Here is a 23,760-nt window from a genome sequence, read left to right as displayed (position 1 = left end):
TTTTATGTCATTGGCAGTATGGGGATTCAGTGTAAGAGAATATAAACCTACTTCTGACCTGCTTCAATACTGGCCATTAAAAATATGTCAGATATGTGAACAAAATGTTTTAATGATCACTTTATGACTGTCGCCCTAGAACAGGCAGATAAAGTATTTATAGTCTCTGTAAAGCACTGCATGGCCACACCTTGATCCATTTATGTATTCCTTTTGATTTAAAACAAAGCAATTCCAGACCAATAGGTGCCCATCCAAAGCTCTGGACACCAGTGACACAATTTAAAAACATAATACTAAAGGAGCTGCAACGTAAATCATCCAAAGCAGCAGCCCGTCCTCTTCTCCCAACCCTACTGTACATTGTCTAATTGCCAGTGAGAAGCCAGCTTTACAAAAGTATTTCAGTGCCTAAAGATGCAGACAGGCATCTAGTGGAAGTTTTGTAAACCTAAATACCTGTGTAAAGCTGCTCCTAGATCAATACAAATTAAACAAATATCTTTTTTAAAGCAACATGGCTGTCAGCAGCCGGGGACTCAGCAATGCCAAAAAGCATTGACACCAAATGCATTTCACAGCTATTTCACAGGGAGATGTGCATCTTACCTTTGAATTTCTCTAGACAGTTTGCCAGAGAAGATGTGTACAACTCTTTTAATGTGCTGGTAAAATAATGCTACACTCTTCATTTTTGTCATTACATATTTTATTGAACTGGGCTTCTAATGTTAAAGGGTTAAGTATAACATAGGTAGCTAAAAAGGAAGGTCCTCAGCCTGTCAATGAACCCCATTCTACGCTGGTGGGACCACCCTCCTTTTAAGCAAGCGGTAATTCAATCTGCATGCTACCTCAGTTGTGTTTGGGCTTCGTCCAAGTTAAGAAAATCAGTGTGATAAATTATAAAGAATTGTCTGCAATAATTCACAAAGGGCCCATAACTGAACTGAAACAAAAGATCTTAAGTTTGACTTTATAGCTCTACTTGAAATGCTTTACTCTTCATTCCCAACAGGTCATAAAGAAATATGAAAATTCTTTGTTTTTTTCTACTCATTATAGCTGCTTAAAGACAAGGTCTGGTGCAGAATTTCAGGGCCAGTTTGATTAAAACCACTGACAAATACTGTAGCAAAATATCCTTAAATCAATCCCACATTCAAAAATGCTACTTCCATTAAGATTTGAAAATTATATCTATTTTCATCCTTATGTGCAGTCCCTGATTTATGTAGTGAATATATTTTAATATAAGTAAAAGCTGACAATATAAGATTAAATAGATACCTTAGTTATTCTCTTCCATTACCTCTACAGCTCTCTTTTTCAAACACCACAGAATGCACTGTATTGAGTGCCAAAAGTGTTCTAAAAGATACAGTATATTTATTTTTGGACAACTTTTCAAAAGGGGCCTCCTGTGCATGTTCAAAGTCATACTTGCATTATTTGTGAATTACCTGTGCCTGCAGGTGATAGAATTTACAAAACATGAGCAGCACCCATTTGTACAGAAAGGGAAGGAGTTCAAGTTAGTTGACTTTGGTCAAACCTGTTCACTGTCAGATTTGTTTATTCACCAAAGACTTAGTGACAGGAACATTTTATGCATTGTAAAATAAAGAGTCAGTGAGATTCAAACATTCCAAAGCTAAAAGGAATCATCATTACCTCCTCTATAACCCAGGGCATGGAACTTCCCCCCAGTAATTCCTAAAGCAGATCGTTTAGGAAAACATCCAGTCTTGATTTAAAAATGATCAGTGATGGAGAATCCACCACAATCACTTGTTCCAACGGTTAATTTATATGTTATTTCTAATTTGAATTTGTCTAGCTTCGACTTCCAGCCATTGGTTCATGTTACACTTTTCTCTGCTAAATTGAAGAGCCCATTATTAGATATTAAATATTAAATATTCCCCATGTAGTTACTTACAGACTGCAATCAAGTCCTTAACGTCTTTGTTAGACTAAATAGATTGAACTATTTAAATCAAGCACTGTAAAGCAGGTTTTCTAATCCGTTAATCATTGGTGTGGCTCTTCTCTGAACCCTCTATTATTTATCAAGATGGTTCTTGAATTGCAGGCACCAGAACTGGGCACAGTATTCCAGCAGGGCACCACTGCCAAAAATAGAGGTAACTACTGCTATTACTCACATCTCCTGTTTATACATCTCAGTATCACATCAGGTTTTTTGGCCACAGTGACACATTGGGAGCTCATGTTAAGCTGATTATCCACCATGCCCCCCAAATCTTTTTCAGAGTCACTGCTTCCCAGGATAGAGTCCCCCAATCTGTAAGTATGACTTACACACCACATTTCTAGATGTATACATTTACATTTAGCCTTATTAAAATGTATATTGTTTGCTTGCATCCATTTTACCAAGCAATCAAGGTAACTCTCAATCAGTGACCTGTCCTCTTCAATATTTATCACTTCCCCAATTTTTTGTCATCTGCAAACTTTATCAGTCATGATTTTATGTTTTATTCCAAGTTTTTGATAAAAATGTTAAATAGCCTAGGGCCAAGAACTGATCCCTGTTGGACCCCACTGGAAACTTACCTGCTCTATGACTACTCCCTGTTCACAATTCCATTTTGAGACCTATCAATTAGCCAGTTTTTTGATCCATTTAATGTGTGCCATGTAAAGTTGATATCATTCTAGCTTTTTAATCAAAATGTCATGTGGTACCAAGTCAAACACCTTACAGAAGTATGAGTATATTATGTCAATATATTACCTCTATCAACCAAATTTATAATCTCATCAAAACAAGATATCAAGTTAGTTTGATGAGATATATTTTCCACAAACCCATGTTGATTTGAATTAATTACATTACCCTCCTTTAATTCTTTATTAATCGAATCCCATATCAGCCACTCCATTATCTTGCCCAGGATTGAGGTCAGGCTGACAGGCCTATAATTACCCGGGTCATCCTGTTAACTCTTTTTAAAAACTGGAACATAAGCTTTTTTCCACTTTTCTGGAACTTCCCCAGTGTTCCAAGACTTATTGAAAATCAACATTAACAGTCAAGTGAGCTCCTCAACCAGCTTTTTAAAAACTCTTGGACGCAAGTTGTCTGGACCTGCTGATTTTAAAAGGTCTGACTTTAATAACTTCTATTTAACATCCTCCAGACATACAAATGAAGTGGAAAAAGAATGTTGTCATCACCATATGATGAGACTGTATCATCTATTTTTCCCCAAATACAGAACAGAAATATTTATTGAACACTTCTGCCTTTTCTGCATGTTTATTGATAATTCTACCATTTTCATCTAGTAATGGACCAGTGCTTGAGAGGTGCATATCCAAAGTTGCATAGACACAAATGGAGGCCAGGTTGGGGTCACTTTGAAAATATAGCTCTTCACACATTTTGTACAGAATGAACCAGATTTTTAAAAGTATTTTATTTTAAAAATCTGGCCCATTGTAACCTTTAGGAAAAGCCTGATCCAAAATACACTGAAGTCAATCGAAATGTTCTCTTTGGCTTCAAAAGGAGTTGGATTGGGCCCTAAGTCTCTGGGTGCACAAATAAATACACCTCTACCCAGATAGAACGCTGTCCTTGGGAGCCAAAAAATCTTCCTGCGTTATAGGTGAAACCACGTTATATCGAACTTGCTTTGATCTGTCAGAGTGCATAGCCCCGCGCCCTCCCCCGCCCCGGAGCGCTGCTTTACTGCGTTATGGCCGAATTCATGTTATATCGGGTCACGTTATATCGGGGTAGAGGTGTATAACATGTTGTTGATCACTGTCAACTGAATGAGCTCATTTGACACTCTCCTAAAGTATCCACCATCTCCTTCCTGGACAAAAGCTCAAGTAAACAGAGGCCCACGTAACACTAGTCCCCCAAAAGCTAACAGAATTGGGCTTTATCAGACCAACAGAAGTAGCAAATTCCATACTCAGAGTGACTGTTAACAGAAGCACTAACTGATCTCAGCTGACATAATAGCACTATAGTTTCCGTGGTAGCCATGTCAGTCTGTATTAGCAAAAAACAAACAAACAAACAAACAGAAAATGAGGACTCCTTGTGGCACCTTACAGACTAACAAATTTATTTGGGCACAAGCTTTCATGGACTAAGCTTAGGTTTTAAAACTTCAAAAACAAAAAAACTTCAAAAACAGACTCCAACGTGAAGCTGCAGAACTGGAATTAGTTTGCAAACTAGATTCCATCAGATTAGCCCTGAATAAAGACTGGGAGTGGTTGGGTCATTACAAAACCTAAACTTAATTTCCCCAATTCTAATTTCTCCCTACTGTTACTCACACCTTCTTGTCAACTGTCTATAATGGGCCACTTTCTTACCACTTCAAAAGTTATTTTTCCTCCCTTGGTATCTTGCTGTTAATTGATTTATCTCAGACTGACCTAACACTTGGTAAAGCACTCCCATCCTTTCATGTATTTATACCTGCTCCTGTATTTTTTACTTCATACATCTGATGAAGTGAGTTCTAGCCCACGAAAGCTTATGCCCAAATAAATTTGTTAGTCTCTAAGATGCCACAAGGACTCCTCCTTTTTTTTTGATAATAGGACTATGGCAGCCATGAACCAAACCATGTAGCTCTTTATAGTGAAAAACAAAGCCTTTAAGTGAAGCCAGAAATAAACTGGGAACCTGCACAAGCCTTAGAGAACAATTATACTAAGTTTTTTATAGCTAAAACTGTTGAGCAGTGCATATTATTCCCATGCCCAGTGGACTTCAAGAGTAGCCTTATGTAGAACACCTTGCAATAAATCTGCAGGCCACAAAGGCATTCATAACTGTGGCAGGGTCAGGTCAGAAGTAAGGCTGAAACCTTCTGGCCAGATTCAGATACAAAACGGCACTTCTAACCACTGCTATTTCTTGCAAAACCAAGAGCAGTCAGAGGTCTGAAAGTACCCCTAGATTGTGAACTTCACTGACAATGGGTGAACTTATCCCCTGAATAATGAAAACACATGCCTCCTGCCACACCTTCTCCATACCTACCAATAGCACTTCCATCTGGACTGAGCTTTCATCAGCTTGTTCTTATCCAAGCCACTATACATGCTGATAGCATTGCAGTCCAAACCAGCTCACCATCTTCTCCAGTGATCTCTGGCACACATGGAAGAGGCAGGAGCAGAGGCTGATTAAGGTTTATTGGGGCCCTGGGCATAAAGAACATTTGGACCCCCCCCCATAGTCCGGGGGTCCAGGAGTGCCAGAACTGGGGAGAGGGCAGGAGGGCCATGCCCACCCACTTTTTCATATGGGCACAGTAGCATTGGGCAGGCGCAGAGAAACAGTGGCAGGGGCTGTGCTTTGTGGCTGGATGATCAGGAAAGCACTTGTGCACATGCTCAAGTCCATCCTTATTTAGGAGAATGCTTAACCATCTGCTTAACTTAAGAACATAATTAAAGTTAAGTAAGTACTTCAGAGTTTTCCTAAACAGGGATGCTGTTTTGAATCAGGGCCTCTGTGGAGAGGTGTCTCCACATGTGGATGGGCTTGCAGAGTGGGCTTGGTCGAGACGCCCTTACATTCAGGTGATCCCTGGACGGCAGAAAAGTCTCTTGGTGGCTACTGAAGTATCTGAGGCTGCATTAATTTACACTTGGGGCAAAACTGGCTCCTGGATAACCTCAGATTTAAGGGGGAAGGAAGAGAAGCCCATAGGTGGTCTAGAGCCTCCTTTATACCTCCCAAAGACCCTTGACTCCTATGTGGAGTGGAGCTTGGATGAGCCAATTAATGTTTTTTCCAGATATAGCTAACCGGTGACTTTAATAGGCAGCTTAAAGGAAGTGGAGGGACAGACAGTACATGTTTAATTTTTGTGTTTTATTCTAATTGTTTCTAAGCAGTTGACATTTTGTACTCCTTAGTCTATGTCACTTGGACAAACTTTTATCAGTTCACTGTAAAAATAATTACAGTAATCTTTTCTTATCTTTTGATTTAATTATACCTTCTACTTAAGATTGACAGACTTTATATTTGCCCAAAGCCATCACTTCCAGTAACGTATCATTTACAAGTGGTGTCACTGGATAATTAAAAATAATTGAAAATTAATTGAACATTGCAATTAGGAACATTGATAGAAAGATAGATTACTACAGATAAACAGCTGTATTGTGGAATCTCAGACTAAACCACCACAGGGAAATCTGTGTTTGAGCAGCAGTGAAGAAACATGCGGATTATTATTGCTTTGTCAGTGACTGACACTGTTCCAATATGTATATACTAGCTCTATACATACAGCGCATCATGGAGAAACAGTAGTCACTCTAGTTAAGAAGGAAGCTTCTCAGTATAAGCCCAATTTGAAAAAACCATGCAACTTTACAGAAGCAATCCTACTCCTCTGAAATTTCACAGGCCTCACATCTCATCCTAGGTACATTATTTTTTTTCTGAGAAGTTGGAAAAAATAGAAAAGAAATGTTAAAGTTTTGAAGCCAAATCTTCAGTTGGTGTAAAAGAGAATAGCTCTACCAATTCACATTATCTGAGGATCTGGCTCATGGAGTTCAAAATTTCTTTCTCAATGTCTTGAAATGTTTCCTGTTTTTTGGTTCATCATAAAAGGTACAGGAAGCCATCAGGCAGGGGCGGCTCTATGTATTTTGCCGCCCCAAGCATGGCAGTCAAGGAGCCTTCGGCGGTTTTCTGCAGGAGGTCCGCCGGTCCTGTGGATTTGGCGGCAGTTCTGCGGGTGATCTGCTGGCCCTCCACCTTCAGCGTACCCACCGCCAAATTGCCGTCGAAGCTGTGGGACCGGTGGACCTCCCGCAGAAATGCCACTGAAGGTTCCCTGACTGCCGCCTTCACGGCGACCAGCATGCCGCGCCCCCCCCCCCCCCACCCGCTTGCCACTCCAGGCACACGCTTGCTGTGCTGGTGCCTGGAGCCGCTCCTGCCAGGAGGCATGATTCAGTGAATTGGGAAAGGCCTGGAGATGAAGGGGATTGACAGTTACAAGGAAAAGGAGGGCAAAGAAGGGGACAAGAAGAGGCAGTCTCCTACTCATCTTAACTTTAAACACTGATAGCTGTCTAGAAATAAAACTTTAGACACTTAACGTTTTAAATGTGGCTGAAAGCCTCACCTTCTACCCATTCAGTCTCCTCCACTGTCTACTCTATATCTCACCCAGGTATAACTCCCTGCACACATACCTCCTATGGGCTTGTTAAACTCTATCAGAGTAGAACTCTGGGTTGATGGGCCTCATGAGATCTGTTAGAGATCTGTTGGTGGATATTTTACACCAACTCAGTTTAAACTTTTGATACTTAAAGAACTGGAAATTCAGTAACAAAAAAAAGAGTTTAGGTTAGAAGTGTGTTTCAGTGAAGTCCAGTTTTACCCAAAAAGCAATATTGTGCTGATTCTTACTAAAATATTACTTAAAAATGAACCAATCAATCAAATGTTATAAAAACTACAAACGAGAACTTACAAGATTCAGCCAGTACCTGACTACCATAGAGTTTTTCATACTAGGGATGCCCTCAGTATCCACTCTTGGCTATCCTACACTCATTCAGGATGAGTTTGCCCAGATCATAAAGACAAAATCACATTTCTACATGAGCATGCATACACTACATGAGCATGCATACACACACCCCCACACACTCTTCCTCCCCTCATGAAATAGATAAAGGGCTAAAATAACAGTGTTCATGGTATGGAAGGAGGAAGGGCCTTCTCTGGGCACACTGCAAGGAGAAAAATTGGCCTACTGTGAGCTATAAGAGGTACAGGCAACTTCCTGCCAATGGACAAAAGGGTGACCTGCCAGCTGCACCCTGGAAACATGTTCAGATATGGATCACAGCCCGTGGAGATGTGATTCAGAGTTAGAGGAATGAGGTGAGCCTATGGGCCACCAGCATGCATGCTAACATCACCAACCAGTGCTAACTAACAACATCAGTGCACATGTTGCTGCTACTCAGATAAGCAACAACATATAGCCTGCCCTGGGCCACCTAGCCCCACCAATGACAGGATGTCTTTTGTGCCATGTATATTTCTGACAATGCATCATTACCCCAGTGCATATGCTTAGGGATTCAACTCAAATAACTAACAGCAAAGAGCAATACTGTACATTTCCTGTGAACTGTTAGCCTAATCCAAATATTCCTCTATTTACATATTATAAACACAAGATCATAAAGATTAACCATGTTCTCCACATGAAATTATGAGTGATTTAGTGTGTGTCCATACAGTGGGAACAATATATAACCTAGCCACAAAAACACTAATAATACTTGTTATAAGGACAGCCAGAATGAATGAATGATAGATGTTAATCCAACCCTAATGCATTTTGTTTTATAGATAATGAAAATATTTTCATTACCTCCACTATGAGATTTTTTTAAAAGCATTCTGGCTCTTCCACACATAACATTAGTTTGGCATTTCACACTAAAGTAATTGGATGTTAACTTCTTTCCCAGGACTTCTTCAAGATACAATCCTGGTTTTAATAGAATTTCACCAGTTCTTGTCAAGTTAGACTTATGGTAAGTCAACATTTTTGTAATATTGTTCGTGTTGCGTTATGTTTATATAATGTAGATGAAATTATTGTACGACACCAATGAATGCCTTGGTGAGAATTGCTTCATAAATGAAATGGTTAGTTATCATCTTTGGAGCTCCAGTAAATGATGTCTCACCCTACAGAACAGAATATGTAGCACCTATTATTTGACAGTTTTGAAGTCTACTTGTAGAGAATACATACACTTCCTATTTGTTAATTTTCGAAAAGTTCTTTGCCACTCTCTGAAAAATCTTCTATTGACAATTTCAGCATCTCAACTAGTGAGTGAATACTTTTATTTTCACTTTATGGAATGCAAGGGGTATTAATCATCATTAAATTAATGTTTTCCTTATACAAAAGTTCTTTTCAGGGAGCTGTTTGCCAGCCATCCAGCTGTGGGGACAGAGGGTGGGAAGCTGTTGATTTTAGACCTAAGGTAGGGGACAGTTGGAGTCAGGCTTTTAGTGATGGATTCTTTGGCTTTTGGGGACTTTGGAGCACTTCAAAAGAGTAACTGTTCTGCATCTTGTGCCAGATAACACAGTATGAGACTTCACTGTTCACATAATGCTCCCACAGAGACACAAAAACATAAGGTAAAATAATTTACTCATATATGGACCAAATGCACTCTATTGGAAGTAGCTTACACAGAGAACATAGTTACATAACCTAAACAAAAAAGTCATGCTTATGGCTGTTTATCTATCATTTGCCGTATGGCTCAGGAATTACACAGTGCTTTATGTCCTTTACGGCAAAAAATTCTGCAGAGAGAGAGATCTCTATTACTTACTGATTTCAGGTCTGATACTGCATTCCTTGCACCCTCCAGGCTCCCATTGCGGTGGGAGTTTTGGATGTGCAAGAACAATTTTTTTAACTGTAATGATCATATTAACTAAAAGAAAACTATGCTTTTTTTCTTCCTCCATAATACATTTTAAATTAAATCTTAAAATGTATGCAAATCTGCAATGCCTAATATACTGAACCCCTACATGAGCAATCACAGGATTTGATTATTTTTCTAACAGTATATCAAATCTGCAATTTTTATCAGTAAAGTTTGCTCCAAATTCTAAAGCAAACTGACAACATCGTATTTTTTTAAGCATCAATAATTTAAGGCATCTGTGAAGAAATGGTTTTGCAAAGGTATCCCTTTCAGGGCACTTTGTGGATTCTGTCACTGCTTGAGGTTTTGGCAAACCATCAATATCACTATAATTCTCTTTAATGAAATAGAGGTTTTGAATGGGGTCTTCCCCCCTCCCTTAGGTAGCTAAAGCTTCTAAAAATATTACATGTCTAACTTTGAAAATGAAAAGGTTAGGTTTTCTACAAATTATGTTATATTAAATTGCAGTAATTCAAAATGGTATCAGTGCAAGTGATCAGACAAGCAGGATTTGGAACATTTTTTAAAATCATAGAATGTGTAGCATAAGCTACATGGCTGATGTAGTCTTTGAATCAGGTCTAATAGAAAGAATACTGCAGCTTTAAGCAGAGGAAATGAATGCTGTTGGTAAAGATTCATTACAAATCATGAATTTTAACACATAAAAAGTGAAACAGGGCTGCTAAAAATGACAGCATAACATTTCAAACATGTCACACTCTACCTCCTCAAAAAATGCTCTTAGCTGTAACTGTTTATAAAACTTTCTATCCAAGAAAAGCAATATCTTGTCATTTCTTAATTCTTTGATTAATAACTGAAATCCGAGTTTCAAATGAATAAGGAGATAGATGCTAAACATTGCTAAAAGCAAAGCAGCATTCTGGTGCTGGCTGACTTCTTTCTTTTTGTCCTTTTTCTTCTCAACAGTGTTCATATGAGTCATAGTGTTAATTACTAATTTTGAAACAACACTCATTTTTGTATTAGCACACACATCATGGGCCGCATACTATTATGTTGTTATAATTTACACAGTAGCCTTGGTATGCATGGTGCTTTAAAGGAGAATATAAAGGTGAGATTCAGTTCAAGATAATGATATATCAAAGTTATAATGAAAAACAGCTTTGGAAGGTATTGGGAGTATAAAGGTAAACAAAAGGGAAGGGATATAGCTCTATGGGACCCAGTTCCTTTCAGAACAGAGCTAAATGTTAATGGCATCATAGATTTCTTGAGATTTTCCTCCCACACTTTGAGTTATAAAATTTGCCATTATTTTATTATAAAGAAATGAAGTCAGTTTCAAATGGAGTTCGAGTTGATTGGCTTTGTGGAAAAATATGAATTACTTTTCATTTAACTTTAGCAGCTGATACAATCAGTGGACTACAGTACTAACTGTGAAGGTTCACTGTCAACATAAATTGTAGGATATGGTCCTGGCCTACAACATTTCATCCGGGTGATATCACTGGTCTCAACAGAGACAGCTAAGCCACTTCCCATGGGTCACAATCCACCTTGGAGTGAGTCAGTGCAATTCTTGTTGACTTCCATGGAAGCCGTTCACAACCATCAAAAATCCAAAAGTAGTTCAACTGATAGTTATTTTACTAGGCAATGGCTAGAGGCAAGCTACATAGATAAGAGAAATGAGGAAAGATGGCTAGGTTAGCAATAGAAAAGAGCAGGTATAGTGAGTGCATCAGAGCTTAAGGTGCAGTTTTCTGAAATTTATCAATATACGCAAGATCAACCTTCTGGGTACCTGAGAAGATTACATATATTAGTCCAAGAAATTCTCGGGATGGAATGAAAGACACAGAATTTTACTCCTACATGCAAGACCGTTTTTTACATGAATCACGCCAAACCAAATTTAGGATCAAGGGTATTAATCCAGATGGCAGACATAGAAATATTCCCTATGCAGAACTCTTGTTTGAGTTCAACTGAGAAGGAGTTCTCAGATTAAAAAAAAAAGAGAACGAAAGCTTCACCAAGAGATAGCAGGGATGGGGAGACCCATTAATTAAAGTAGCCTTTAGCTGATAAAGGAACATCCGGTACTGGGGAGAGCAATTCTGAAATAGGCTGGAAAAAGAAATCTCTCTGAGCAGAGGAGCAGTTGACTTGGTTGCAGATAACATGGCCAACATCTGCTTCCCCCTATTCAGGAGAACATATATGTTTCAATTGTGGATAGTGAGGACATTTCATCGGAGACTGTGAAAATTTTCCCAATCCTGATTTAGTGCACAAATGGCAAGAACAGGGCAGGGCAGAGTACTTAGTTAGAAGGGCCCAGACAGAGGCATCTACAAGAACCAGTGTGGGGTAGTTACTGGGCATGCTTAGTAGCTGCCTCTGAAGTTACGCAGTGAGTTTCCATTAAGGGCAAACAGTCTGCTGGGCTCCAGACATCCACCATCTGAGAGCGGAGCCAATTCGACTTCAGTAGGGAATGGTTATAAAAGGGAGTTGGAGACAGCCCTGTGGACTCAGCAGATAACAGCACATGTGGTGAGATCTGCATCTTAGAGCCTGTGCCACTTTGGATCAAGGCTACAGACTCCCTGTCTCTCTGGAAGCTGAGAAGACTGTCACCTACTGACTCTGCTGGCCATGAAGATCTTTGGACTGTTGATGCTGAAGAAATTCTAAGGGATCTGCAGGGGAACTGTGGAGCTGCCAGTCTCCTCTAACTCTGAGGAGTCTAGGTGACACGTGCATTTTTGATGTGAGACTCAGAGGGCATCTCTGTGAAAAGATCAGAGGGGTGTGTGTATATGTGTGTACACTCAGGTATACCTTCCACAGAAGTTTATGTAATAGCAACAATATGGGGAAACCTCGGTGGGAAAACACCAGCAAAGTTCATGTGTAAAAGTTGTTTAAGAAAACTTTGCACAAGTATTGCAAATGCTAGTTGCAGATATTTATATTTTAAATTTTATTCTTTAAGAAATTGTATGGGACTTCCTCTTGCCACTGTAATACTTTAAAAAATAGTCTTGAAAGGACTGAGCTCTGGCCTTTGCTTCAGCAGAGAAGTAGGCTGACGTGCAGGAAAAAAGAGGGAGTGTTTTAGTTTCACATATTACCTCAGCACCTTGCAAACCCATTTTACACACACACACACACACACACCCCTCCTGTGCATTTGGGTGCTCAGCACCTTTGGAAAACAAGCCCCTCAGGAGCACTTAATATATCTGAGAGAATTTATGTTGACTTTGAAAGAGCAGACAACAACAAAGGAACCAAATGAGGGAAAAAAAGCAACTCTAGCCAACACCAGCCGCTAAATATAGTCTTTCACTTACCTCAGTGCATTTAATTCTAAGATATGCCTTTTTGATTCCATCCATTCAGTTGAAAAGGGGAAGACCACACCAAGATAAGCAATGAAGAGTGGTCAAACACATAACTTAATAACAGTGTATAGAAGCCACTACAGAAAAACTAAGGAGGAATGAAACATTTTGTGGTGTGGTTGAGTGGCTGATTACTATACTCAATCCACCAATATTTTCCAAGCATGGACAGCTTTTATTGAAATTAAAATAGAAAACACAAGGCCCATATCCCACAAAAAATTGACAGTTTACTAAAGACATGGAATCTACCAAGTAAGTATGACTGCATGGCACTGTAGGAAAAGGACAGAAATAGATGCTGCTACTAAAGATGCTATACTGCAAAAAATATTTGTTTGTGATTATGCTAAAAGTCTATCTGACTCCTTGAAAGAACTTTAAAATGATTACTCCTTCCTAAAATAAAAGTTGCTGCACATAGCCTCTTCTCCCTAAAAATATGCTGAATTAAGTTACTTCTCCCATAAATAAATTGCCCAGGGAGGTGTGGAATCTCCATAATTGGAGATGTTTAAGAGCAGGTTAGACAAACACCTGTTAGGGATGGTCTAGATAATACTTAGTCTGGCCATGAGTGCAGGGGACTGGACTACATGACCTCTTGATGCCCCTTCCAGTTCTATGAATTTATGACTCTGTGATTTTCATTGTCATATATGTACAAAACACTGCACTTCTGGGATGTTTGGAAAAGTCACTGCAGAGAAATAGGCAATGAATAGCTCAAGTATTCATCTAAAAAATAAATCAAAATATAGTCAAATAAAGTGTATGATTTTTTTTGCTGTCACTATGATTACAGATTAGAACTTCTTAAATAGTGTAAAAAAAATGCACAAAGAGTCCACCAAATTAGAAAAGAAGTTTCAATTTGACCTATTTGTAACCCTTTCCTGGTCAGCTAATATCTATGGCTTCTGGATTCCTCTCCCCCTCACTCCTGAAGTAACTGATTTATTTTAAAATCTGGTATCTAGGTACCTACTTCCTGATCCGCTGGCAGGGTCTCTGCCAGAGTGCTGGACAACAACTCCTATTGAGGGTCTGGGGGTGGGCGGGTGCAAGCCTGCTCACATCTGAAGGCCCGTCCCTAAGGGTAGGCGCTACCAGATCTAGATCTCAAGTAAATAGGGAGGACAACTAATGACAAACAGGGACAGGAGCGAGGGTCACAGGTTCATAAGCAGGGAGTCAGAAGAGGACACCAAGTAGAGAACCTGGGAAAGCGCCCTCTGCTCCTCGAAAGCATCCAGGGAGCCAATGGATGCAGCCCAAAGGAACTCTGCCCAGATACATGAGCGAAGGGAGGAACAAAAGTAGGTCCCATAGTTGCAGAGCACCTTCCCTTTCAGCATCCTCCTCCTGGTATGGTGGATGGCCACCTTGACTAGCTCCAGGAGAAGGTTGATGAGGAGGTTTTGTGACTTTGTGGGGCCATGGATGGGGTGTGCATAGATCAGGAGGTGTGGGGAAAAGGGCAGCAAGAACATGAGAAGAAGGTTCTGGAGGAGCCAGAAAAGGGGCTGCAATCTGGCACATGTGAGGTAGATGTGTGCCAGGTTCTCCTTCACGCCACAAAAGGAGCAAGAGTTGGGGGTGTGTGTGAACCATACCAAGAACACGGGCCTTGGAACCAGGATGGAATACACACTGGCCCACCAGGGCGTCTCACTCTCCACAGATGGTAGGAGTTCCTGCCACTTGGTGTTGGGCTGGGACACAAGGGTGAAGAAATGAAAGGTGTGGAGCTTGACTATGTACAGCTGGGATAGGTGCAGTTCACGCAGCTGGCTCAGATTACACAGAGGGAGTGGCTGTGGGGAGCTCATGGGGCCAGGGCCCAATGACAAGATCCAGAGGGCCAGGAGTGAAGGCCAGGCAGGGCGCATCCTCCCGCAGGACCCCTTGAAAAAAAACCCAAGAGGTGGAAGGTAAGAATGCCCTCACCTCCTGGAGTAAGTGCTAGGGGGGTGGAGATTCCCATGTGTCAGCCAAGCACCAGTGGATACACCCAGGTCTCCCCCTCCCCCCAACCCTGGTCGTAGTCCAGCAGGTCCGGTTAAATTAGAGCCCTCAGAGGCAGTGGAGGAAGGCACGTGGCACAGTGCTATGATGGACTACTTGCACCATAAAGGAGTCTCTGCAGGGCCTGGAGGCAGAAGACATGGAACTGACTGTGGAGGCAGAGCCGGCCCTGTCTTCCTTCCTCCAGGGGGAGACTCAGAATCCCTGCAGAGACCCAGTGCAGCCCTGGCAAAAAGAACTCCAGAGTTAGCTGCTCAAGGCAGGCCAGGTTACTCTGCAGGTTCAGGATGTTGAGCCAGTGCCACAGCATGGACAGGACCAGCTGGTTAAACATGAGTGCCCCCCCCCCCCGCAGGGAAAGGCATCCAAGCAGTGCCATCACCTCCGCAGCTGCTTAGCCACCCTGCCCTCCAAGTTGTGCCAGTTCTCTGGTGGGGAGAAATGGGTGGTGGAAAGGTAGATGCCCAGATACAGCAACAGATCTACACTCCACCAGGTGACCTGGATCACATGTGGGAGGAGCTCGTCTGCACCCGTTCCCAACCATCAGGCCAGAGCTCTTGACCCAGCTGACCTGGGAAGAGGAGGCCACTGGGGAGACAGCTTGGTAGGCCTCCCCCCATGCCAAATGTCCAGGTTCTGGACCACGAGGAGCACGTTGTCAGCATACAATGACAGGAACACCCACAGTTCTGGCTCGTGGAGCACCAACCCATCAACCTCCTGTGAAGGAGAAGAAGGAAGGGCTCGACAGCCAGAGTGTACAGTTGGTCTGACAGCGGGCAGCCTTGATGCTCCCCTTGACCAAAGATGACAGGTCCAGTCAGGGTCTAGTTGAGCCAAACACTGTGGAGGCGTACAGCATCTGGAGAAAACTCACAAACTGGGGCCCGAAGCCAAATGTATGCAGAGTGCCTAGGAGATACCCATGGGCCACCCCGTAGAAAGCCTTCGTCTGGTCCAGGGACAGGAGGGTGAATGACAGACCACTGCCATACCTGAGCAGACGAAGATCCCAGACCTGAAAAAGATTATCAAAATTGGCATGGCCCGTGATGGTATAGGTCTGGGTGGGATGCAAAGCCTCAAATGCTTTTTAGATTTGTATCCTGTTTAAAGTTTAGGTTATCCTATCAGGGAAGAGAAACATCATGGGACACAGATGATTAATCACACATAAACAATGGACAATGAGTAACAGTAACCTTAGCACTTGTGGATAATCCAGAAGTTATCACTTATTTGCACAATGAAAACAATACCAAACATGATATTAATCTCTACTAAAAAAGCAGTAGAGGATGAGACTGAAAATATTGTAATACTGTTATGAATTGATGCTCTGGGTATGCTATCACCTTGAATACTGGGCCAGATCCTCAGGTAGCGTAAGTCAGTGTAGCTCCATTCAATATACGCTGATTTATACCAGCTGATGTTCAGGCCCACTGTGGTCAGTTTTGGTCATCCCCATCCAAAAAAGGCTATATAGTGGAGGGGAATACTGGGAAGCTCTTGTTAAAATGCTGCCACCAAACTGAAGAGAGAGTCAACGTGATATGCTGCAATTCACTCCCTCTCTAGATGCTGCCAAACCATCCCTGCAAGGATTGGCTCATCCACGGGGCCCCATACAATACTTCGAAAGTGCACATTTTTGCCTTTTGAACGTATCTCATTGCCCTAGGAGTCCATGATGTTCCAGAGGGAGGGTCCCTGACCCTTCCCATTTGAAATTACACAGGCTGAAGTCTTTGCTATATTAATCAATATAGCAGAGTATATCAATATGCACAGTATATTTGTGATTACCAAAGAACACTCACAGTGAAAAGCATTTAACAAATCTTTCCTTGGAAGGGTTGTTGCCTTTCTCTTTGGTTATGTTTCTGATAAAACGTTTCTGCTTACACAAGAAAACAAATGAACAAACTCATGTCCTTCATTCTTCCCTGTCTCTCCACTTCCACCACCACATGCACCCTTGTGGTGCTGGGATTTATGATGAGCTAAAGGAGGAAACAATTTGTGGCACTCCCTTGTTAAAATATTGGCAGCAGCATGTCACTGGATATATCCAGAAAGAGAAAAAATCCAGAGAAAGGTAAAAAGAAGAAATGATGAAGCAAAGGAAGATTTCCAAATCAGAAGAGATTAAAAATACTAGGAGTCTTGTTTCTGTTTTGAAGAAAGGGGAAAAGGAGATAATGTGATAGAAATAGATAAAATAATAAATAATAGAGAGAAGGTGAGCTGGGTGTTATTTAGTCTTTCCCCTTCTAAAACATAACAAGAGAATAGTCAAAGAAATAAAAAAGCAACATATTTTAAAATGATCAAACATTTTACACAATGTATAATTAGTCTGTGAAACGTACTGCCACCCACACTACATTAATGAGCCAAAGTCAAGGGCGCTGGAACAATTTGCATAGTGGGGGAGCTGAGAGCCATTGAACCAAACTAAATCCTATATATGATAGCAACTATTTCAAATTAAGGGGTGCAACAGCACCCCCAGCACCCCTAGTTCCAGCACCTATGGCCAAAGTACTTAGTAGGATTTTAAAAAGAATTAGATGTTTATAAGAATAGCAAGAATATAATCACCAGTTACAATAGCTAAAATAAGAGAGAGAAGTTGGGTAAGGACCAACTTCTGTTGGTGAAAGAGACAAGCTTTCACCACGGAGCTCTTCATCAGGTCTGTTATGGGGAGATCAGCCCCTAGGCTTCAGGACTTAACTAATAACTAGGGTTCAGATTTTTGAAAATATTTAGGTGTTGCTGCATTCGGCATTGCAATGCCTAACGGATTTGGAAGACTAAATCTCATTTTCAAAAGTCATTTAGGCATTCAGAAGCCTAAATCGTATAAACGGTCACTGGGATTTTGGCTCCACAAGTGTCCAATTTTGACAATGAGACTTTGGATCATAAATCAGCTAGGCATTGCAATACTGAATGCAGCAATGCCTAAACATTCTTTAAAACCTGAGCCTAGCTGCCTGGTGTTAGGAAAAAACTCCTCTATTGACAGATTACTGCATAACTGACCTTGTGGCAACTATAAACCTTCCACTGAAGCATTTGGTACTGACCACTTTCAGAAAGAACACTGGACAAGGCAGACAATGGATGTGATCAGCTATGGCAATTCCAATGGTCTCACAAAAGATTACAATACACACCAAACACTAAAAAGCTTTAAACTCCATTCTAATGAATTTTACTTATAACCATCTTTAATATATACTGGAAAAGATACAGAAGTAAGGTTATGACTCCTGACACGGAAATTCAAACATTCACAGAATTTACTCTAAAGCTGAAATCATTTAAGGTTGTGTCCAATGAAGTTCACTTATCTGATTAATGGTCTATAGAGGTTCCACAAGCGTACTGCTGCTGATGCTATAACACCATATATGGGGGGTATTTCCTAGAGCTTGGTTTGAAATGGGTTCATAAATGTATTCATTTTTTTCTCAGAATTAGTTTGCCTGGGTTCTTTGTGCAGTCTGAAGACACTCACATTTGTAATGTCCAGTTTCCTCATGTCTGAATCTCATTACAAAGCTGCTGTTCAAAAGGCAAAATCTGATTTTGTGGATGATCAAGTGGGTTCACTAGAACCAGAACTTGGACTAGTGAGCAAAATATAATCCTGGGTTTAGGGGATATAAAAAAGGCATTTAAATGGGAAGGAATGCGGTAATTCAAAAAACAAAAAGTCCATCTCTTCCTCTCACTTCATCTGCCTCAAAAATACATTGTTAATGTAGAGTTATGTTATATACAGCATGTTGTAAGTTGAAAACACAAAACATTTGAAAGTCAGATCAGAACATAAAAAAGTGAAGGTTCCACACATCAAGTGAAAGTTCCACCATCAAACATCACCACACAGGATGTACCTACTGGTAATAACAATGAGGAGTCCAGGAAATTCATAGGTACTAGAACAATTTTAGAGACTTTTCATGTAATTGAATACAATTCAATATGCAATATATTCAACTCAAGTACATGCTCCTATTTCTCCTCCATGCAGAAAAAGAAAGGCTTCAGCCTGTGTCTATTAATGTTGTACTCTGGCATGTGTGGCTGATTTATGTGGAGAGCACAAAGTAAAGGGTACATATCTGGCCTGCTTCTGCTGTATCTCAGAGGCATACTGAGAGTATTGTAGCCTGATTGATAAGCGGGTATTCGCTTTTATCTACTATGCAATAGTTGGAAGGGTTCTGCTTCCAAATTACCTACAGTAGTGAGGTTGTCAACAGAATGAGGACCTTGAGGACCACAGTCCATTATGTGCTCTCTGACTAGCAATGTTATAAAATTTGTTAGTCAAATCAACAGGATCACAACCACTATAATATAGGAAAGGAGATAGAGCCAATACAACATTGTCCAACACCTGCATACTCACATCATCCCTTTTGGGGAACCCCAGAATAGATGAAGCGATCTGCATATGGTCATTCCAACGTATCCCACTGCCCACAGGCTGGGTCTTAGCTTTCATAGGCAGTTACGCTGTCCCCGATAATATCTTACAATATTTAATGATGGTTTCAACTTTCTTTCCTTGTACATACTTCCACATAACACTATTAGGGTCCCTATCTTCACTAGGTCAATTAATCATTTACTTTATTCTTATTAGCACTTACATCAATTAGTTGCCATGGTACACCTGCAGTTAGTACATGTAAGTTTTAGTTAAGTTCAACATACTTTTAAATTTTCCTAAAATTCCAAAAGTATACTTCTGCAGTACCCCCCTTTGCCCTTCCCTATCATGTACCACTCTCATTTATTGTATTCCTTATCTTGTGATTTAAGATCAATCTACTGGTTAAATACAACTTACCTAGTAACCACCTATGTCATCACTGCCTTAGTTATTCTAAGCTAATTGTCATGCAGTACTGAGAACTGCAGGTCCTTGTGTTACAGCTTTATCTATGTTTTACTCATAAATAGCTTTTACATATCTGAATGGCTACAGCGTGAACTAAATAGAGGTGGTGGTATTTCTAGTCATTATATACATATTTGTATAGGCTGAGTTTAAAGATCATAGTGGAGTAGAAGATGATGGAGGGTGTTGTCTATGGAGTCTATGTCAAAGATAATATGTGATCACTGTGGGAGGACAGCTGTGAGCAGATCAGGTGTCTTGCCTGCATAGGACATTTTGGTTACCTATGACCAACGGATGTTTTTCCAAGACCTCAGATATGTGGAAATACAGGGACAAAGGATGGGGAGGTGTTGTGGGGGACAACTGATCAAGGCAGAACTTTTGTCATGCCTGGGCACTGTAGCTGTAATGAAGAATGTGCCTTCACCTATAACTGCTGAACAGTCACAGTATCAGCTGGATCTGAAGGAAAACTAGGCATAGCTGATACAAGACTTAGAGAAGTGGCTGAATCAGGACTCTGAGTCAGGGAATGTTTCCCTTGCAAAACTGTAATGCATATGATAACGAGGATAAATAATACCACGTTTGGTTTCCACTAACTTATAGAATAACAACATGATGATCTAGAGAACTGACTTCCAGATTCTGAGTAGCATACATTTTTTTGGTATTTTCCATCTGAATCAGTTAGCTCAGCTAAAACAGCCTGTCTTCAGGAGACCAGGTGAAATGCTTTCTGCTGCCCCTCTAAATCACATGGTGTATGCTCAGCCAATCCGGGACACAGGAGAAATTCTATGTTATACCTTTCCAGAAACCATGGTTCAAATTTGGCTCCAACTTAAAATGGCACTGGAGAACATGAGCATCAACATGTCTGTGGATATCCTGCCACAGCAACACAACATTTCCCATAGACACAGAATCTGAGCTCATTGTCACTGTAGGAGAGGTTAACCCAAGTTTCTGCATGAAGGCACTGTGCTACATGACTATCCCAAAAGACAGAGATTTTCAGGGGTCCAGACCCAATGCTTGTATTATGTCATGGCAGAAAGTGAGGAGATCTACCCCTCCCTGCTATGGGAGAAGTAAGAAGAATCTCAATTAGTCAAATCTTGAAGACATCTTTGTGCCTTGAGGGGATGGTTTCCCATGGAGGGATGAATCTGGCTCAATGCTTGTTCATTTCCATGAGCTGGTTTAGCTTTAAATTAAGTGCATGTCCTGGCAGATTTTTAATTCATGGGGTATATTATGCTCTCTGTAGCTGGTCTTTCCCTCACAGGAAGGACTTCCCCTTCCCATACAAGACTGGTCAGAATCTGACCATTAACTTGAATAAAACCATATTCCTTTTGAATATTCAATGGGTATTTTCTCCACTTTAATATTTTGTTTAGAACATGAAGCTGCACGAATATCTTATAATGATCTGAGCATAATTGGGATGCCATGCTCTCAGACGTGTTAAAGGGACATATCAGACTGCCAAATAGGATACCAAGAAAAAAATGTTCTTATTTCAAAGATAAAAATACGTATGGCATATTTACTGTGCAGGCCCAGCTTCTTGCAGAGTTGCTTTTGGGATAGTAAATTAGAAGAACATGTGAATTAATCAGGTTGAAGCAGTTACTCCAATTCTAGCAACTCCCTCCCACTATGTTACATCTGACAATGTACCAAAGTCCAAACATAAATGTAGTTCAAAAAAATGTTTGGTCCTTAAATGTAAAATGACCACTCAGTTCACATAGCTAGCCAGGTAATACATATTCTTCCAAAAGAAGCAACTTTTACCACAGCATAATCTGCAGTTTACTAATCCCCAATTGTAAAATTTTACAAACAAACTTTTCCACATGCTTTTTGCATGCCAGGATTCCAAAAATAATTACAATGGAAGGATATTGACCCAAGCCATGCGCCATCATTTGGGCAATGTGATGGAAATAGAGCATATGAGCAGAAAATTCAGATGATTTCAGGCTATGTCAAACGAAATAGAAAAACAATGGGGAAAGACGTGTAAACATGCACAAGGAAATGAAGCATCAGACGATTTTTAAATTGTCTATAGACTTCTGAAGAGGCTTGGTCATGCAATAGCACTGAGTGAAATTAAATGGTAGCTGGATAGCCCAAAGGATAGTCAAATGCTAATTTGTTGAAGAATCTTCATATTGCTTAAGTCATTTTTACCAAGATCTCAGCAAAATGAATGTTCAGAAATATGGTGTATATTTATGCATTTTAAAGTTGAAAAATCACATTGAACATCAGAGGAGTGAGAGTAGGCAGCTTGGGACACAGAGGATGCAAGGAAGTGAACGTGGGTGGGAAAGCATATGTTGCTGCCTGGATGAGGAAGTGGTACACCACAGTTACTTCATAAGTGCAAGGTCTTTATAAACTAATTCTTTTAGGGATTGTTTTAAATAGAGAATGACACTCAATCCCTGACAGGGCTGCATTATTGTTTCAGAAGGATTGATGCTTTCTCAAAACATTAGACTGCTGCTTGTACTTTTTCCAAAATTGTCTATTTTTAACCTTGGCCTCTTCATCCAGGCAATAGGCAGATGGGTTGCATAGCAAACTCTGTTTTGCCTAGTAGGAAATGAATGGCTTACTGAATCTTACCTGACAATGGAAAACATATTCTGGTGTGGTTTTCTTAAACTTCATGTTCCAAACTAAGACCACCCCATCTGGCTCATGTGGAGCATCTTCGTTATTGTTATAAGATGCAACCATCAATTCAGGGTACTAGACACGAGAGAACATGCAGTAGGATTAGATTCTGTTTTGGGGATGAAGAAACTGTGTGAAATCATATGAGACAGAAGCAATCATTTCTCGCGCTACATGCGGTATCAAGTATCTGGTTTTAATAATAACACACACCACTCCAAACATACTGTTTAGCTACACTTTGGTTTTATATTTTATTAGTAAAGTCCTTAAAGATTTCTCTGTTGGTTTTATATCAGCATCCTCTCAGATATCACCAGGATACTATTATTTACTGTAGGTAGTTCTCTAAAATGTATAACTTAAGAAAGGCTTCAGATATTCAAACTTTGCTATGAAAAAGGTCCTTTTACTGAAATTCTACTAATAGTGAAATCTGAAAATTTAATTTGAATGCTTAAAAATTTCCTTTCCGAGACTATGAAATTTTAGTCTCCATCAATTTATATTATATATATATATATATATATATATATATATACACACACACACACACATAATATTCAAACAATAGATCAGCTTTTATTCTGAGGTCCACATTTTTCAGCACGGTAGAGAGTTGCTTTTTCCTTCTTATTTCAGAATAAGAACAAGGCATCTAGTACAGAAGATTCAAATAACAAATGAAAACTTTCTTCACACAGGGTCTAATTCTGCAAGATGCTGAGGTACTCTTTTGAAGTGCAGAGTGTCATCAAACAGGATTTGAGGGCACTCATTACAGTGAAGAATCAGGTCCATATTTTCTAGTACACTCAATCTCAAAGAAAACATGTATGATGAATTAGACTTTCAGACTATATTGATTATAATATATTGTTTTCAAATATCATAAGCAAAACTAATTTAAGTTCAGGGAGCCAAACATATTTCTGATGAAAGTCTATTTACTTCAGTTCAGTTACATCAAGAATGAGAAAAACCAAGAAATCTACTTTATTACAAAAGAATCTAACCTAATCTTGCTGAAAAATAAGCAAATACATATATTTATATATAGCTGGCATATGGGTGAATGAGTATATCATTATGCAAATACTTTATATAAATATTTGTTTATGTATTTCATAATTTAAGCTAATAAGTGACCATTAAAATTGGCCTGGGCACTTTTACGACCATTAAAAATCCCAG

General features: G+C 40.1%; 1 protein-coding gene across 8 annotated transcripts in view; it reads right to left on the bottom strand.

Moving 5' to 3' along the window:
• Positions 1–23,760, bottom strand: part of DYNC1I1 (dynein cytoplasmic 1 intermediate chain 1) — a 255,658-nt gene that overhangs the window by 67,506 nt on the left and 164,392 nt on the right. For all 8 annotated transcript variants that reach the window (XM_050941720.1, XM_050941715.1, XM_050941718.1 and 5 more), the window contains one exon: positions 22,516–22,641. In XM_050941720.1, coding sequence (XP_050797677.1) covers positions 22,516–22,641 — 126 coding nt within the window. The remainder of the gene's footprint in view (positions 1–22,515; positions 22,642–23,760) is intronic.

Source organism: Gopherus flavomarginatus, chromosome 2, assembly GCF_025201925.1.
Source record: "Gopherus flavomarginatus isolate rGopFla2 chromosome 2, rGopFla2.mat.asm, whole genome shotgun sequence".
In the NCBI taxonomy this organism is placed as follows: domain Eukaryota; kingdom Metazoa; phylum Chordata; order Testudines; family Testudinidae; genus Gopherus; species Gopherus flavomarginatus.
The sequence above is the reverse complement of the archived record's forward strand: the minus strand, read 5'-3'. Positions and strand labels throughout refer to the sequence as shown.